This window comes from Hyperoodon ampullatus (assembly GCF_949752795.1).
Source record: "Hyperoodon ampullatus genome assembly, chromosome: 14".
Classification (NCBI taxonomy): domain Eukaryota; kingdom Metazoa; phylum Chordata; class Mammalia; order Artiodactyla; family Ziphiidae; genus Hyperoodon; species Hyperoodon ampullatus.
This window is the reverse complement of record NC_136927.1, coordinates 24,835,270-24,853,789: the sequence shown is the minus strand read 5'-3', so window position 1 is coordinate 24,853,789 and position 18,520 is coordinate 24,835,270. Positions and strand designations below refer to the sequence as shown.

The window sequence follows — 18,520 nt, the reverse complement described above, 5'->3', positions numbered from 1 at the left end:
TTACGAGAAGTCTGAAGATGGGGAGGCTTCCAGAGTTGGCTAATTTAGCCTAGAGATGGCTTCATGAACCCAGGTGCTTGTATTTTTTCTGCAGCCATCCTTAGTGTTTGAACAGTGTCTCCTCTCCTGGTTGAAGAGGGTTGCCACAGTCCCATGATGAAATCCAGTGAGGAAAAGAGAGATCTTTTTCTGAGCATCCCTTACCATTAGGAAGGAAAACCTTTTCCAGAACTGTCTTGGCTGACTTGCCTTCAGTTCCCTTAGCTGGGATTGTGTCACCTGGAAGGGGAGGTGATTGTGGTGGTTCTTGCTCCTTGCCTGAGAAGGTGTTGCCCTTCCTAAAAGGAACATCCCGGCCAGCCAGCCGAGGAGGTTGTTGGGGGAAGCAGTCAGAAGGGTTTGTGCCATGGAGAAAAAGATTTTCAGTTTTCTTAAAGTGGGTGGTGGGAGGGGGAGTGGCTTTTAAAATTTTTTTTAAAAGCCACATGGACACATCACCTCACCATTTTACCATTACGACTCTATTTTTGGCATATTACTTTCCAGCTACTGCCTACATGCACGTACTTTAGTTCTAATCTTACTCTGTGTGCTATTTTGCGTATAATTTCCATTTGCATGTTTTTACATAACATACATTTTCCTGTATTTGTATAGTCTTCATAATTATTTTAATAGATGTATAGTGTTTTACAGTATTATACAGCAATTTATCAAACCTCTGTTATTGGATAACAGTAATAATAATAGCTAATACTTTCTGAACACTTAGCATCCACAGGCACTGTTTAAGTGCTTTACATTTATTAATTCATTTAGTCCTCACAACAGCCCTATGAGGTGTAGTAGCCATTATCATTCCCAGTTTCTAGATAGGGAAACTGAGGCACAGAAACTCTAACTTAACCAAGGTCACACAGCTAGTAAGTGGGGAGCAAGAAGCAGAGCTGGCATTCAAATGGTGGCAGTATGGGTCTAGAGTTGTAATAACCACAAGGTTAAACTACCTCTGGGTATTGTTTGCATTTGTTTTGATGTTACAGGTAATTCTATGATGAATGTATTTGTACATATCTTGTCCTTTGTACTTGCATGTATAGCCAGGTTGTTGTGGGTTGGACAGTGTGTGGTCAGTGAGGAACTAGAGATGACATATATAGGCCACATCAGAGAAGTGTTACTTTGAGAGGGACTGGAAAAAAGGAGTTGCTTTCATTTTCATGCTTGATTACTAGGAAGGATGGTCTATTTTGTTTACTGTTTTTTATCTTCCTTTGTGATACTTACCTGCTTATGTCCCTTGTGCATTTATTCTTGGGATTCAGTGTGCTTAGAATCTTTGTGTAAAATCGACCCTTAACCCTTTCTGTATAATTCAAGTATTTTTTAAGCTCCTATTTTCTTTTACTTTCAATTATTTTTAGTTTCTATATATGTCTTTATTTTCATTTCCTGTAGCTTCAGCACTTTGAGAAATCTCATTTTCTGTTAAGGTTGGGGTTTTTTGATAATTTACCTTTTAAATATGTAATCACTTAAGACTAGGCTTTAATTTCCTCAAATTACTATTCGTCTAACCTGATGCCCAATTACTATTTTACACACATACGTTCTTATAAAGCATTTTAACATCATAATTCAGTAAACTAGTTAAATTTCCATTGTTTTCCTTTAATTTGTATATCTGCATTTGCCATATAGTCCACTATTTAATTACTGTTTTAGAATATATGATAAAATCTATCATTTTAGATAGCCTTCCTCATATCTCTGTTTAACTTTCCCTCCTTCAGAATTTGAAAAATGTTCTTCCTGTTTTATTTTCCCAAATGAACTTTCAGATCATTTTGACGTTACTGTTAAGACGTGCTAGTGTTCCATGTTAAACGCCCCTTTAGGTTAAGATCACAGTAACATATGACAGTTGGAGAGCTATTATGGTTGCTTAGTTTCTCATTTCCGTTTCTGTTTAATTTCTAGATTTTGGATCATTGTTTGACTTGGAAAATGATCTTCCCGATGAGCTGATCCCCAATGGAGGAGAATTAGGCCTTTTAAACAGTGGGAACCTTGTTCCAGATGCTGCTTCCAAACATAAACAACTGTCAGAGCTTCTGCGAGGAGGCAGCAGCTCTAGTATCAACCCAGGAATAGGAAATGTGAGCGCCAGCAGCCCCGTGCAACAAGGCCTCGGAGGCCAGGCCCAGGGGCAGCCGAACAGTGCGAACATGGCCAGTCTGGGTGCCATGGGCAAGAGCCCTCTGAACCAGGGAGATTCTACAGCCCCCAGCCTGCCCAAACAGGCAGCCAGCACCTCTGGGCCCACTCCCCCTGCTTCCCAAGCACTGAATCCTCAAGCACAAAAGCAAGTGGGGCTGGTGACCAGCAGCCCTGCCACATCACAGACGGGACCTGGGATCTGCATGAATGCTAATTTTAACCAGACCCACCCAGGCCTCCTTAATAGTAACTCTGGCCATAGTTTAATGAACCCGGCCCAGCAAGGGCAGGCGCAAGTCATGAATGGATCTCTTGGGGCTGCTGGCAGAGGAAGGGGAGCTGGAATGCCATACGCTACTCCGGCCATGCAGGGGGCCGCGAGCAGCGTGCTGGCTGAGACGTTAACTCAAGTTTCACCGCAAATGGCCGGTCATGCAGGACTGAACACAGCGCAAGCTGGAGGCATGAGCAAGGTAAGTGAGCTTCGGTGCTTTGAATTCTTTCTACTAACCAGGGGCACATTCCTGTCCTCCTTTAGGCTTTCCTCCTGCCCCTCCCCATGGAAGAGACAGATTTGGTATTTAATGCCCTTCTTTCCAGGATACAGATCCCTGCCCCATGCCTTTAAATTGGAAATTGTTGAAGAAGCCAGCAATAGGCTAGCTTGCACATCAGACAGTTGAAACTTAGGGAATGAGTTTGGACTGATAACCAGTTTTCAGCCCCTGAGGAGAATGTGTGGAAATAGAACCACATGGTTGAAAGAGGCAGCTTCTGCTGGGAATCAGCTTTTTGTTGCATTAGTGAATCCGGTAAAGGCTCTTTACCTTCACTTCACGCAGCCGAGCAAGTTGTTACTCTTCATGCCCTTCCCTTTTTACAACCAACTGGTGAAGTGTCTTTTGTCACAGTCTCCGTTTTACCAACAAAGAAGCTAGGTTCCAAGCTGGTCAGCTACCTGCCGTGGTTAACCAGGAAGAGATAACATGGCAGAGCCAGGGGGCAGCATGGGGCCTCGGGTCCCAGAAGAAACTCAGGTTTTCAAAGTGGGGTCCCTGAACCAGCAGCATCAGCATCACCTGGGAGCTTGTTAGAAGTGCAAAGCTACCGACTCCAGATGGTGTGATGCCTGTGCAGGGTTGAGAGCTCTGCTCCAGGGAAGGGCCTTGCAACTGGTGTGTAGTGTAGGAACTGAATGTGGAGAACAGGGAAGGCAGATGCTAGGGTAGATAGGAGACCACTGGGAAAGCGAGAGCTGACAAGGGAAAGAGCGCGGGCTGATCCCCCTGGAGCGCCAAACACCGAGATGCACTGAGAAAAGTCTTCTCAGCTACAGCCACCAGTGCACCTGTTTCAGGCAGTATTTGGTACAGCAGGTTCCAGAACAGTAAAACAGTTTGGGCTGTTCTTTGGATTTGATTAGTCCCAAATGAGGGAAAGGGAGAAATCATAGTAGAGCACAGTTTCCCCACAAGGTTGATGCGAGCATTAGGTGACAGCTGTGAACCCTGTGACTGGCTTAGGTAAGAAGAAGAATTTTTTTTCACTTAAGTAAAGGTGAAGTAATGCCAAACGTTAAAATTGCATTTATCTCTTTTGAAGTGTTATTAAGGGGGAATATGAACTTAATTTTTAGTTGTCCCTGGCATTTGAAGAGGGATCTGTGTGTGAATGTGCCTTTCGGAGTTGGGTTAAGAAAAAATTTCTGTGGGCTTAGGGTTCATGGATAGATTGATGTTTGTTCCTTCCTAATTCACTCATCACTCTTGTCCACACTGCCCAGTTACGAAAAACTATTTTGGAGAATTTAAGTCACGTGCAAAAGTAGACATAGGACTCCTGAGTAATCTTAAAAATTATTGAGGGTCCCAAGGAGACTTCTTTAAAACGTGGATATATCTGTCCATATTAACCACATTAGATACTAAAACAGAATTTTAAAACACAAGCACACATTCCATTAGCCGTTAAGTATAGTGATATCACATGTCACAGAGCCTCTGGAAAACTCCTCTGTGTTCTTGTAAGGGAATGAGAGCAAAAAAGGCAAATAATGTCTTAGTTTATATGAAAATAGTTTTGACCCCTGAAAGGGACTGAGTCCCTCGACCACACTTGGAGAGCCATTGATAGAATATATATATATTCCTAGAAGTTAGACTTGGCATACCTGAGCACGGTGCCACTCTCACATGTAAATAAATGATTTCCTCATGTCATCAATGTCCACTAAATATTCAAATTTCCAATGGTTGCGTATGTCATGATTTGTTATTACAGACTTTTTCCCCCAGCTCTGAATAACCTATATTTTATTCAGTTGATATGGCTCTTAAGAATTTATTAATCTCTAGGAGTCTTACAATGTATTTATAGGAGAATCTAGTTGTTTTGCTTGTTTATTTTTCTGCTCTGGGGGTTTCCTATAGTCTGGGCTTTGCTGATAATGTCTGCTTCACTCCATGTTCCTCTGCCAACTTTTTCATTCCTTTGTACAGAGTGACCTTTCTTTCAAACGACACTTAGCTAGTGCTCACTATGTGGAAAGTGAGCCACATTAGTGCTTTGGGGGCAGCCATCTCTGTCCCCTGTAGGTACCCTAAAGAGGCTGATGGTGAAGGAGGAGTGGGAACTGGCATTTTTGAAAGGTTGTCATGGCCTTTGGTTGGGACAAAAGAACTAATAGTGGTGGACAAATAGTAGGAGTAAGAGACAAGTTCATTTTAAGCGGAATAAGATTTTAAAATGCACTCAGGGGAAAAGAAACTTTTTTAAAAAGGTAATTTTGTTTTAAAAATTATTGTTACAAAGGAAATGCAGATTTCCTATAAAATAATTTAAATAGTAAAAAAGAGCAGCCCCTCTCTCCTTACAGATAACCACTTCTATCTATACAGATATATTAACACAGATTCTTTTTTAGTATGAAATGGAACCAAACTATTGGGTTGGCCAAAAAGTTCCTTCGGTTTTAAAGTAAAAATAAAAGGCACGTTTTTCATTTTCACCAAGAACTTTATTGAACAACGTATTCACCGTTTTGTTCCACTACCTTCTGCCATTTTTCAGGCAACTTCATAATTCCATCTTCAAAAACTTTTTTTTGAGCAAAGAACTGTTCCAGGTGCCTTTTACAGTCTTCCAGGGAATTGAAATTTTTTCCATTAAGAGAATTTTGTAAAGACCGAAATAAATGGAAATCCAAAGATGCAATGTCTGGTGAATACAGCAGATGAATCAGAACTTCCCGGCCAAGCTGTAATAGTTTTTGCCTGGTCATCAAAGAAACATGTGGTCTTGTGGTATCTCGATGGAAGATTATGCGTTTTCTGTTGATTAATTCTGGACACTTTTTGTCAACTGCTGCTTTCAGTTGGTCTAATTGGGAGCAGCACTTGTTGGAATTAATCGTTTCGTTTTCCAGAAGGAGCTCATAATAGAGGACTCCCAATCCCAAGGGAGATATACACAACATCACCTTCTTTGGACGAAGACCAGTCTTTGGTGTGGTTGGTGGTGGTTCATTTCGCTTGCCCTGTGATCTCTTCCGTTCCATATTATTGTACAGTATCCACTTTTCATTGCCCGCCACAATTTGTTCTAAAAATGAAACGTTTTTGTTATGTCTCAGTAGAGAATCACATGCAGAAATACGATCAAGAAGGGTTTTTTTGCTTAACTTATGTGGAACCCAAACATCAAAACGATTAACATAACCAAGCTGGTGCAAATGATTTGCAGCACTTGATTTGGATATTTTGAGTGTGTCAGCTATCTCCCGTGTGGTATATAACGTTGATTGTTCTCAGTCTCGATTTGATCGCTATCAACTTCAACTGGTCTGCCTAACTCTGGAGCATCATCCAGTAAGAAATCTCCAACATGAAACTTTGCAAACCACGTTTGACACATTCTATCAAGTCACACCACCTTCCCTTCTCCATACACTACACAAATCTTATTTTTGCGTTTAAATTGCACTTTTACCTTTCTTGAAATAATAAAGCATAATATGCCAAAAATTTTGCTTTTTTCCTTTCATCCTCAGTATTAAAATGGCTACACAAAAATTCACCAATTTTAATGTTTTTTTTTTTTAAATGCACGCCGACATGACAGCTTTTACAATACAATCTAACAAAATTGTTTCAAATGAAGTTAAAGACGGGCTTCCCTGGTGGCGCAGTGGTTGAGAGTCTGCCTGCCGATGCAGGGGACACGGGTTCGTGCCCCGGTCTGGGAGAATCCCACATGCCGCGGAGCGGCTGGGCCCGTGGGCCATGGCCGCTGAGCCTGCGCGTCCGGAGCCTGTGCTCCGCAATGGGAGAGGCAGCAGCAAGGAGAGGCCGCGGCAGTGAGAGGCCCGCGTACCACAAAAAAAAAAAAAAAAAAACAAATGAAGTTAAAGACAATTAAGCACTCCTAGAGCCATCTTACAGGGAAAAAAAAGGAAAAAACTGAACAAACCTTTTGGCCAACCCAGTACATAAGCACCTTGCTGTTTTACATAACTATATACCCTGGATGCCTTTCCATGCTAGTGTGTGCAGATTTTTCCTTTTTTTTCTACTGATAGCAAGGTATTGCATTTTGTGATGCACCATAATTTATGTACTCCTCTGATGATGAACATTTGGATTGTTTCTGACTTTTCATTAGTACAAACGGCTGCAGTGAATATATCCTTGTGTAGGCATATCCACACGCATCATGGGATAAATTCTGAAAAGTGAGGTTACTGGGTCAAAGACTTTGTTAAACGTTTTGTTTTTAGAAGTAATCATGCACATGGTTTAACAACTAACAGTCAAATTTTTTAAAAATAGCACTAAGGATAAGAACTGAAAAGGTAGCCTCCCTTAATTTTTGACCCTTGGTTCTCCCAAATTCTCTCACCAAAGCCAACTACTATTTCTTATCTATCCTGCCAGAGATGGTCTGTATATATAGAGGTATAGAAAGGGGGTGTGTTTGTGTGCGCGTGCGTGTGTGTGTGTGTGTGTGTAGATATCTCTTCTAAACATGAAGAGTAGTATGGTATAACATCTCTCTCTCTGTCTCCACCCCCAACCCCCACCATGTATAAATGTAGACATACACCTCCTTTCCACCCCTGAACAACGTAAGTTGGAAGTTGTTCCATGTTAGATAGAGCGCTCAGTCCTTCTTACTAGCTATGGTACAGTAGTAGTCCCTGATTTGGCTATATCTTTTTTTTTTCTTTTTAGTAAATTTATTTATTTATTTATTTTTGGCTGCATTGGGTCTTCGTTGCTGCGCACGGGCTTCCTCTAGTTGTGGTGAGCGGGGGCTACTCTTCATTGCGGTGCACGGGCTTCTCATTGCGGTGGCTTCTTGTTGCAGAGCACGGGCTCTAGGCGTGGAGGCTCAGTAGTTGCAGCTCGCAGGCTCTAGAGCGCAGGCTCAGTAGTTGTGCACAGCTTGCTTAGTTGCTCCGTGACATGTGGGATCTTCCCGGACCAGGGCTCGAACCTGTATCCCTGCATTGGCAAGCGGATTCTTAACCACTGCACCACCAGGGAAGTCCCTGATTTGGCTATATCTTAATTTATAGGACTAGTGCCCCAATATCTGTACATTTAGATTGTTTCCAGTGTTTTGCTACTTTCACAATTTTTGACTTGTATATATATCTTTGTACAGCTGAGTGTAACAGCTGGATGAATTCTTGGGGGTGAGATTTCTGGGTTAAAGGATATTGACATTTTTAATAAGCATAGATATTGCCAGGTTCTCTCCAAAAACATTATGCAAATTACACCCTCACCAAAGTGAATGAGTCCCTGTGCCCCAAATTCTCACCAACACTGAGATTCTTTTACTGATTTGCCATTCTCTTAGGCAGATTGTCTCTTAGGCAGAATGTCTTTTCATAAATTCATGGGCATTGTATTTTGCTGTTGCTTATATTCTCTGTCAACTTTTCTGTTGCACGGTTTCCCATTAATTCTTGTTGGTTTGTATTCTTTATATTCTTTGTATATTAAAAGCTAAAGTCTAAAGACAAAAAAAAAATAGAAACAGCATAAAGCAGGATGGGAGAAGCAAAATCAAGCATAATAATTTAAAAATATGAAATGGTTCAATTTTTTGACTGAAAATATAATTTAAAAAAAAGCTAAAGTCTTTTAATGAGTGAAAGTTTCTCCCCCTTTTTTATTTGCTAAAGTCTGTTTTACCAGGAGAATGGCCGCATAGGTTTACAATATGATAGTTCTGAGTTTTTACCAAATGGGTGTTTTCAGTTTTTATAGAAACAGATTTATCCATTTTTTTCTTTATGGCTTTTGGGTTTTATGTCATGTTTGGAAATGCATTTCTGTTCCAAAATTATGAAATATTCTGTATTTTTTCCCATTATATCTTGGATCTTTAACTCAGACTTTATTTTGACTTGAGTGAGATACAGAAATCTAGCTATATACATTTTTCCAAATTATAGTCATCCCAGTACCATTTATTTAGATACTACTAATCCAGCTTCCCCCCCCCACTGCAGTGACATCATTTTTGGTATATTTTATTCAACTTTCAAATATACAGAGTTTAGGTCTATTTCTGGACTTTTTCTTTTGTTTCACAGATCTTTATTTATTCTGTGCCAGAAACTTATTATCCTAGCTGTGTAATGAATTTTAACATATGATGGAGCCAGTTGCCTTTCACTCTTTTTCAAGAATCCAGTATTTTCTTTGCTGTCCTTATAAGATACTCTTCTAGATGTATGGTTCTCAACCCTGTCTGTGCATCAGAATTACCTGGGTTTGTTTTTTTTTTAATGTGATGCCTCATCCCTACTGCAGACCAATTAAGTTAGAATCTCTGGGGCATGGCATGAGCATTGATATAGTTCATAGTTCATCAGATGATTTTCATGGCAGCCAGGGTTGAGAACCTCTGTTTCAGATAAACTTTAGGACTGTTTTTCAGATTCCTAAAAATCAAACAAAAGTCTTGGGACTTGATTGGGATTATATTGAATTTTATAAACTGTTTAAGGGGGATTTTGACATTCTAACAGTTTTGTGGCTTTCCAAGTTGTCTTATCCTGTACATACAAGGTTTGTCTTTTTATGGAGTCTTATGTTGCTCAGAAGCATACTATAGTTTTCTTTATATAGGTAATACATCTTTTTTATTAAGTTTGTTTCTGGATGTATTAATGGGTTTATCATTGCTATTAGAGATGAGCTGTTCTACTTCATTACCTAATTGACTGTTGTTTTAATATAGGAAAGATGTTGATGTATACATGTCAATTTGGTAATCTGGCCACTTTATGGAGTTCTCTTGTTTATTCTAGTACTTCTTCAGGTGATTCTCTTGGGTTTTCCTAGTAGGCAGTCATCTTTTGCATTACTGATACTTTTGTCTTCTTGGCAGTATTTCTACCAGTGTTCATGCTCTTGGGAATCCCTGTCTTGTATCTGACTTAAATAGAGATGTACGTAGTGTTTTTTTATTAAGTATAATGTGAGCTTTGGTTTTCAATCTTTTAAAATTGGGGTGTAATCTATTACTCATTTATTGGATGCTGGATTTTATCAATTCCCTTTTGACATCTATAGTGGTTACCCTGTGATTTTTTTTCTCCTTTGTTTTATTTATGTGACAAATTATCTCAGTAGGTTTCCTACTATCCAACTGAACCATCTCTGTAATTGTGAAATTGAAAGTTAATGTTTTGCTGAATTTTATTGGCTAGCATTCATTTAGAATTTTTGCTTCTCACTAATCAACAGTGAGATTGATCTGTAGTTCTTTTTTGTGTTTTGTCAGGTTTTGATATCAGGGTTGTGTTAATTTGGTCAGAAAGAGTTTGGAAGCTGTCCACATCTGTTTTCTGGAACAGTTTCGAATTTGAATGATCTGTTCCTTGAAGAATTGAGAAACCATCGGTACAACTGTATGGGCTTGAAGCTTTTTTCCTCGAGGGTGACTTAAGATCTTTGACAATACTCCATTAGACTATTGGTCTCTTGAGTCAATATATTTTTCTTTTAGAAAAGTCTAAATATATTTTTATTCTTAAGAAAAACTCAAAATGTTTAACTTCTACTCTCATTAAAAAATATAAAGTGGGTACCATTCCCATGTTACAGATTAGAAATGGAGGCACACAGAATGGAGAGGAGAAATTATTTCATTAAAAAAAAATATATCATGCCATGTTAACATTATTGTCATGTTGCTGAAATGGCTTATGTTTTCTATTTTAAATGTTTTCTTTAAGAGTCACACAAAATTAAGAATGAGAAAGTAGAAATAATCACAAACATCAGGAAAGTCCAAAATTGTAAGAATTTTTGTATAACTCTTAATTAATTGTAAAGCCTGGATAAAAAGAATTTTAATTAAAATATAGATTGTAAAACTGATCCAAGAACAGGCTGCACAGGTTAGTGATTTAAGAGACCCTTAGCCAGACTTCGTGGGATCCGATCCTGGCTGTGCTGTGTGATCGTGGAAAGTTACTCAGCTTCCCTCTATTCCCTTCATTCTGTGTGCCTCCATTTCAACAGTAGGAAACCTCATATGTTATCTTTTCGGTAGCATGCTCTAGTTTTCTACAGAAAATAACCCAAACACTTGTCTTTTAGGAGGAAAGCAAAAAAGATATTTAAAGATAAATTTAAGGGGACTTCCCTGGTGGTCAAGTGGTAAAGAATCCGCCTTACAATGCAGGGGACTCGGGTTCAATCCCTGGTCAGGAACTAAGATCCCACATGCCGCAACCACTGAGCTCGTGCGCCTCAATTGGAGCCCACGTGCCACAACTAGAGAAGAGAAAACCTGCATGCCACAACTAGAGAAGAGCCGCGCACCACAATGAAAGATCCCGCATGTCTCAATGAAGATCCCATGTGCAGGGGGCTTCCCTGGTGGCGCAGTGGTTGAGAGTCCGCCTGCCGATACAGGGGACACGGGTTCGTGCCCCGGTCCGGGAAGATCCCACATGCCGCAGAGCGGCTAGGCCCCTGAGCCATGGCCGCGGAGTCTGTGCGTCCAGAGCCTGTGCTCCGCAACGGGAGAGGACACAGCGGTGAGAGGCCCGTGTACCGCAAAAAAAAAAAAAAAAAAAAAAAAGATCCCATGTGCCACAACTAAGACCCAGCGCAGCCAAAAAGAAATTAATTAAATAAATAAATAATACATCTCTAAAAAAAATAAATAAAGATAAATTTAAGTGGGAATTGGAAGCCATACACTCAAGTTCTTCTCCTGGCTAGGGGTATTGAGAGTTGTTGCTCTGCACAGAGAAGGTGGCAGAGGGAAGCCAGACACTGGTTGAAAGAGGAAGGTATTTTGATGTATCTGGGCAAGGGGTCCAGACTCTTTATAGTTCTGAGGTTGATAAATGCTTTTACAGCCTTAGAAATCCTTTCAGTCCTTTCTTATAAGTAATGTATTGGAAATAAGGGACCAAAATAGTTTGTGTGGTAAGGCTTCTTCACAGGGGGTTAGATTAGGGCTTATTTTTTTATAAGATTTTTGGAATATTGTTCTTTTTTTAGAAAGTGGTCAGAAAATGGGGAGCTAGCTTTCTGTAGAGCTCTCCCTGAGGAGTGAAGGGTTGTTGTTTTTTTTAAAAAATAAATTTATTTATTTATGGCTGTGTTGGGTCTTCGTTGCTGCGTGTGGGCTTTTTCTAGTTGCGGCGAGCGGGGGCTACTCTTTGTTGTGGTGCATGGGCTTCTCGTTGCGGTGGCTTCTCTTGTTGCGGAGCATGGGCTCTAGGCGTGCAGGCTTCAGTAGTTGTGGCACGAGGGCTCAGTAGTTGTGGCTCGTGGGCTCTAGAGCACAGGCTCAGTAGTTGTGGCACATGGGCTTAGTTGCTCCACGGCATGTGGCATCTTCCCGGCCCAGGGCTCGAACCCGTGTCTCCTGCATTGGCAGGCGGATTCTTAACCACTGCGCCACCAGGGAAGTTCTGGGGTGAAGGTTTTGATTTTTAGATCCAGTCAACCAACATTTTGGTCAGATAAGATAAAGTGGTCGTTCTCAGACTTGGTGTCCAGCACAGGCACTGCAGGCTTGTTAACCTAGAGTGCTGGGCCTCCCCAGAGTTCCTGATTCAGTAGGTTTGGGGTGGGGCCTGAGAATCTGCTATTCTTGCCAGCTCCCAGGTGACCGTGGTTGTGCTGATCAGCGACCACACTCCGAGAACTGGCATGCTGAAGGGATAGATGAGCTGCATATGGTCAGTAAGAGAGGAGTAGGGCCAAACTGGCTGTTCAGAATAAGGGACTCACCTTCTCTATTTTGGAATGATAATTGGAAATTTCTAACATTTAATAGCAAGAGAAATAATACTGTACATTTGTCTGATCCTTTTCTCTTTCTCATGTAATGTCATCTGATCCTTGAAATAATGCAAAGGAAACAAGGAAGTTTTTTATTAAGTAAATCCTAATTTGGCCTTTTTGAAAAAGATCACAATGGAAGTAAATGGTCAGTTTATAGAATGAAAAGGTTGAAAGCTTTGAATTCATACAGTGTGCTGTGTGATAATTATATAGCTCCTGTAGGCACAGGTTTTTGGTAGAAATATTAAGCAGTCTTGTACTGGCTCAATAATTGTGTCATGACTTTAATGGAGAATATGTGATTCAGGATGTACTGAACTTCCCATGATAATTATCCATGAATTTATTTTTAAATTTTTTTAATTAAATGAGGTTGTATATGTATATTTAATGGCTTTACCCACAGATTGTACTGACCTGCTGCTGCTCCTGTCGTTGTTGTCATCATCATCATCGTTAGTAGCAGCAGCAGCAGCTTCAGCAGCTCAAACTGCCTTCCCCAGATGCAGTACAGCCAAGTGCTTAAGAGCAGAGGTTGGGATCTGGAGTAAGCTGCCTCAGTTCAAGTTCAGGCTCCACTAATTATTAGCTGTGGGAAAATAATATAATCACTCTGGGTCTTAGTTGTTTGTCTTTTTTTTTTTTTTTTTTTTTTTTTTGCGGTATGCGGGTCTCTCACTGTCGTGGCCTCTCCCGTTGCGGAGCACAGGGTCCGGACGCGCAGGCTCAGCAACTATGGCCCACAGGCCCAGCCGCTCCGCGGCATGTGAGATCTTCCCGGACTGGGGCATGAACCCGCGTCCCCTGCATCGGCAGGCGGACTCTCAACCCCTGCGCCACCAGGGAAGCCCTGTTTGTCTTTTAAATGAGGATAATAATAGTATCTGCCTTTGAGAATTGTATAGATTAAGAGGGGATAGTAATAATATCTACCTTATAGAATTGTGCTAATTAAATGAGATGGTGTATGTATAGTTCTTAGCACAGTGTCTGCGTTTACTGTAAAACTTTCAGAGAAGATTGGTTAGTTAGCTGGTTAGTTATGCTTTCTTACATAAAGGATTTGAGATAATCACATTTGAAGTGATGAGACTGCTTTTCTACTGTTTTCAGAGAATTATTTTCTAGTAATAAAAATAGTTGATTGTACAAAAATTGAAAGTTTAGAGAAGAAACCATAATCTTATCACCCAGTTCATAATTGGTGTTAACTTTTTGATGTTTTCCCTAGCAGTCTTTTATCTATAAATTATGTATCTCTTTTTAAAGTCAAAGTTGGAGTTATATTTCTTTTTTTCCAGTTAACTTTGTAACTGATTATTTTCTGTAGCACAAACTGAATGAATGTTTTGCATAATAGCAACATTGAGTACTTTGATAAGTCTCCAGGATGACTACTTTGAAGAGTATACTTGTAAGAAAAACCAATCAGCTTTGTTACTTTCTAACTAAAGGTCAACAGTTAGGATCTGGGGTTAAAGACCTACATGTATTAATTTTTAAAATATTGTTTTACTTTCATTATTAATATTTTTAAAGGTATAATTTACATAGAGTGAAATGCACAGACAGATCTTAAGTGTTACAGTTTGATTTGTTAAAACTCATGCCCATGTAACCCGTACCCTTATTAAGATACAGGGCATATTCATTACCCCAGAAAGTCTCTTTGTATTCCTCCCTTTTCCTGTTCTCTCCACCCCCATGTCTGCTGTCACTACTGATTTCTTTCACCATGGATGAGTTTTACCTGTTCTCAAACTTCATATAAATGGAATTCGGTAATGTGGGTTTTTTTGTTTCTGGTGAGGCTTCTTTTGCTCACGGTGTGTTTTTGAGATTCATCCATGTTGTTGCCTGAATTTAGTAGTTCTTTTTATTGCTAATTAGTATTCTGTTGTATTAATATACCATGATCTGCTTATCTAGTCTCCTATTCATGGACGTTGTGGTAGTTTCCGGTTTGGAGCTGTTAAGAATAAAGCTTCTTGTATAAGTCTTTGTGTGGACATATAAATTTTCAGTTCTCTTAGATAAATAACTAGGAATGGAATTGACTGGATAAGGAGGGGTCTGTTTCTGGACTCTAGTCTGGGAGTCAGCAAACTATAGCCCATGGGCCAGATCTGGCCCACAGCCTAAGAATGGTTTTTATGTTTTTAAACGATTGGTTAAAAAACAAACTAACAAACAAGTAAATAAAAGAATGAGGGATGGAAACCATAGGTCACCTGCTAAGACTAAAGTATTTACTAACTGGACCTTTACAGAAAAAGTCTGCCACCCCTGTTCTAGTCCATTCCATTGATCTGTTTATTTGTTTAGCTTTATAGTAAGTATTAAAATCGGGTTGCTTGGGCTTCCCTGGTGGCGCAGTGGTTGAGGGCCTGCCTGCCAATGCAGGGGACACGGGTTCGTGCCCCGGTCAGGGAAGATCCCACATGGCGTGGAGCGGCTGGGCCCGTGAGCCATGGCCGCTGAGCCTGCGCGTCCGGAGCCTGTGCTCCGCAATGGGAGAGGCCACAACAGTGAGAGGCCTGCGTACCGCCAAAAAAAAAAAAAAAAAAAAAAAATCGGGTTGCTTAATTTCTCATTTTCATTTCTGTTTAATTTCTAGATTTTGTGTCATTGTTTGACTTGTTTGTTGCTAATATGGAGAAATATAATTGGTTTTTCTTTATTAACATTATATCCTGTAACTTTGCTAAACTCACTTGTCAGTTCTACTTATTTGGTAGATGCCTTAGAATTTTCTAGGTCATGTTGTCCTTGTAAAATAAAGACAGTTTTACTTCTTCCTTTCTAATCGGTATGCTTTTTATTTTTCTGGCTTTACTGCTCTGCCTGAGACCTTCAGTGTTTAATAAAAGTGTGGAGAGCACACATCCCCTGTCTTATTCTGGATCTGTGGAGGAAGACATTCAGTCATTTATTAAGCATGGTGTTAGTTGTAGGCTTTTAAAGGTATCCTTTGTCAGGATGAAGAAGCCCCCTACCCTACGTAGTCTGCTGAGTCATTTTATCATACATGATTGCTGAATTTCATCAAATACTTTTTCTGTATCTATTTAGAGGATCAGGTGGATTTTCTTTATTCTATTAATGTGGTAAAGTACATCTTTCTGAATGTTGAACCAACCTTACAGTCCTGGGATAACCTCCCTCGATCGTGATGTATTAACCTTTTTACGTTCTGCTGGATCTGATTTATTTTATTTATTTATTTTTTAAACCGAGTTAGAATTTTCCTTCCTTCCTCCCTCCCTCCCAACCTCCCATTTTTATTTGGCTGTGCTGGGTCTTAGTTGTGGCGCACGGGATCTAGTTCCCTGACCAGGGATCGAACCCAGGCCCCCTGTGTTGGGAGCTAAGAGTCTTAACCGCTGGGCCACCAGGCAAGTCCCAGATCTGATTTATTAGAATATTGTTTAGGATTTATGCATCTATATTCATGAGGGATATGGGTCTATAATTTTCTTGCAGTGTCCTGATATGGTTTTGGTATCAAGACTACACTGGTTTGTTCCCTCTTCCTTTCTTTTCTGAGTTCAGTATTTTTTCTTAAAATGTTTGATAAAATTCACCAGTGAGACCATCTGGGTCTGGAGTTTTCCTTGTGATAAGATTTTAAACTATAATTTGATTAGTTTAATAGGTACAGAATTATTCATATTTTTCATTTCTTCTTGTGTTAATTTTGATAATTTGTGTTTTTCAGGGAATTTATCCATTTCATCTAAGGTCTTGAATTTATTTGGCATAAAAGGATTCATAATATTCCCCTAATTTCCTTTTAATTTCTATAGACTCTGTAATAATGTCCATTGCCCCCTCTTTCAATCTCATATTTATAATTTTATGTTTCTCTCCTTTTTCCCTGATCAGTCTGGGTAGGGATTTGTCAACTTTATTGGTATTTTCAGACAACCAACTTTTGCCTTGTTAATATTCTCATTTTTATAGATCATTGATTCTCTTTTTGTTATTTTCTCTTTTCTACTTTGGGTTTTTTTTGCTCTTTCTAACCTCTTGGGGTAAATGCTTAGATCATTGATTTTAGACTTTTCCAATATTAACATTTGAGCAATAAATATTGGTCTGCACTGCGTTTCATAAATTTTCATAGGTTTTTATTATCATTTAGTTCAGAATATTTTTATATTTTACTTGTGATTTCTTCTCTGACTCATGTTTCTTTTTTTTAAATTTATTTATTTTTGGCTGTGTTGGGTCTTCATTGCTGCACGTGGGCCTTCTCTAGTTGTGGCGAGCCGGGTCTACTCTTTGTTGTGGTGCGCAGGCTTCTCATTGCGGTGGCTTCTCTTGTTGTGGAGCACAGGCTCTAGGTGCGTGAGCTTCCATAGTTGTGGCACGTGGGCTCAGTAGTTGTGGCTTGCAGGCTCTAGAGCACAGGCCCAGTAGTTGTGGCGCACGGGCTTAGTTGCTCTGCAGCATGTGGAATCTTCCCAGACCAGGGCTTGAACCTGTGTCCCCTGTATTGGCAGGCAGATTCTTAACCACTGCGCCACCAGGGAAGCCCTGACTCATGTTTCTATGTAGAAGTGTGTTGCTTAATTTTCAAATATTGGGGATTTTTGCAGATATTATTTTGTTATTGATTTCTAATTTTATTGTGGTCAGAGAACATGCTCTATATGATTTTTGTCCTTTGAAATTTACCGAGACTTGTTTTATGGCCCAGCATATGGTCTGTCTTGATGAATGTTCTGCATATGCTGGAAAAGAATGTGCCTCCTACAGTTGTAGGGTGTAGCATTTGTAAATGTCAATTAGAGTAAGTTGATTTTATTCAAATCGGCAACGTCCTTACTGATGTTTTTTCTGTCTCTTCTATCAAGTTACTGAGAGAATATTAAAAGTATCCAACCGGGCTTCCCTGGTGGCACAGTGGTTGAGAATCCGCCTGCCGATGCAGGGGACATGGGTTCGTGCCCCGGTCCCGGAAGATCCCACATGCCGCGGAGTGGCTGGGCCCGTGAGCCATGGCCACTGAGCCTGCGCGTCCGGAGCCTGTGCTCCGCAAAGGGAGAGGCCACAACAGAGAGAGGCCCGTGTACCACAAAAAAAAAAAAAAAAAAAAATCCAACTATAATTTATAGATTTTTCTATTTTTACTTTAACTAGAATGAAATTTGATTACTTATTTCATGTATTTTGATGCCCTTTTATTAAGTGAATATACATTTTGGATTACTATGCCTTCCTGATGAACTTTTTATCATTCTACATGTTTCTCTTTATTTCTATTAATATTCTTTGTCTCATTAACATAGCTGCTCCCACTCTTATTAATATTTGCAAAGGATATCTTTTTTACCCTTTTGTGTATGTCTTTATATTTAAAGTGTGTCTCTTGGAACGAACATATAGTTGGAACTTGTTTTTAATTTATTCTGACAATCTTTGTCTTTAAATGGAAGGTTTAGTTTATTATCATGAAATGTTGATACAGTTAGACTTAGGTCCACATCTTGCCATTTGTTTTCTGTTTGTCCCTTCTGCACATTGTTCTCTTTTTTTCTCTTTGTTCCTTTCCTGCTCTTCTTTTGAAGGCTGATTTCAACATCTTTGTCATCTCTCTGTTTGTTTCATTTTCAGTCTTTTGTTCGTTTGTTTAAATATATAATTCCAGTTACGGGTCACATTTTCCTGCCTCTTTGCATGTTTAGTAATTTTTGATTATGTAGTGGATATTGTGGATATGTTGTTGAATAAGTTTTGTTGTCTTCCTTTAGGGAGTGTTGGATTTGTTCTGGGAGACATTTGACTCCACTCTTTGTATTCCTCTTGGGTGTTTTTCCGTCACTGCAAACATTTTAGGAACCATTCTCAATCCCAGCCATTAACATGTCTCTCAGACTTTAACACAGACTTGGGCAGGGCTTCTTAAACTTTAATGATTTGCAGATCACCTGGGGATCTTGTTAAGGTGCAAATTCTGCTTTGGGAGG

General features: G+C 39.8%; 1 protein-coding gene across 2 annotated transcripts in view; it reads left to right on the top strand.

Annotated features, from left to right (window-relative positions):
• The window catches only part of CREBBP (CREB binding lysine acetyltransferase), a gene marked incomplete at both ends in the record, with an annotated part of 134,723 nt that overhangs the window by 21,874 nt on the left and 94,329 nt on the right, over nt 1-18,520 (top strand). For both annotated transcript variants that reach the window (XM_079719511.1, XM_079719510.1), the window contains one exon: nt 1,981-2,693. In XM_079719511.1, coding sequence (XP_079575637.1) covers nt 1,981-2,693 — 713 coding nt within the window. The remainder of the gene's footprint in view (nt 1-1,980; nt 2,694-18,520) is intronic.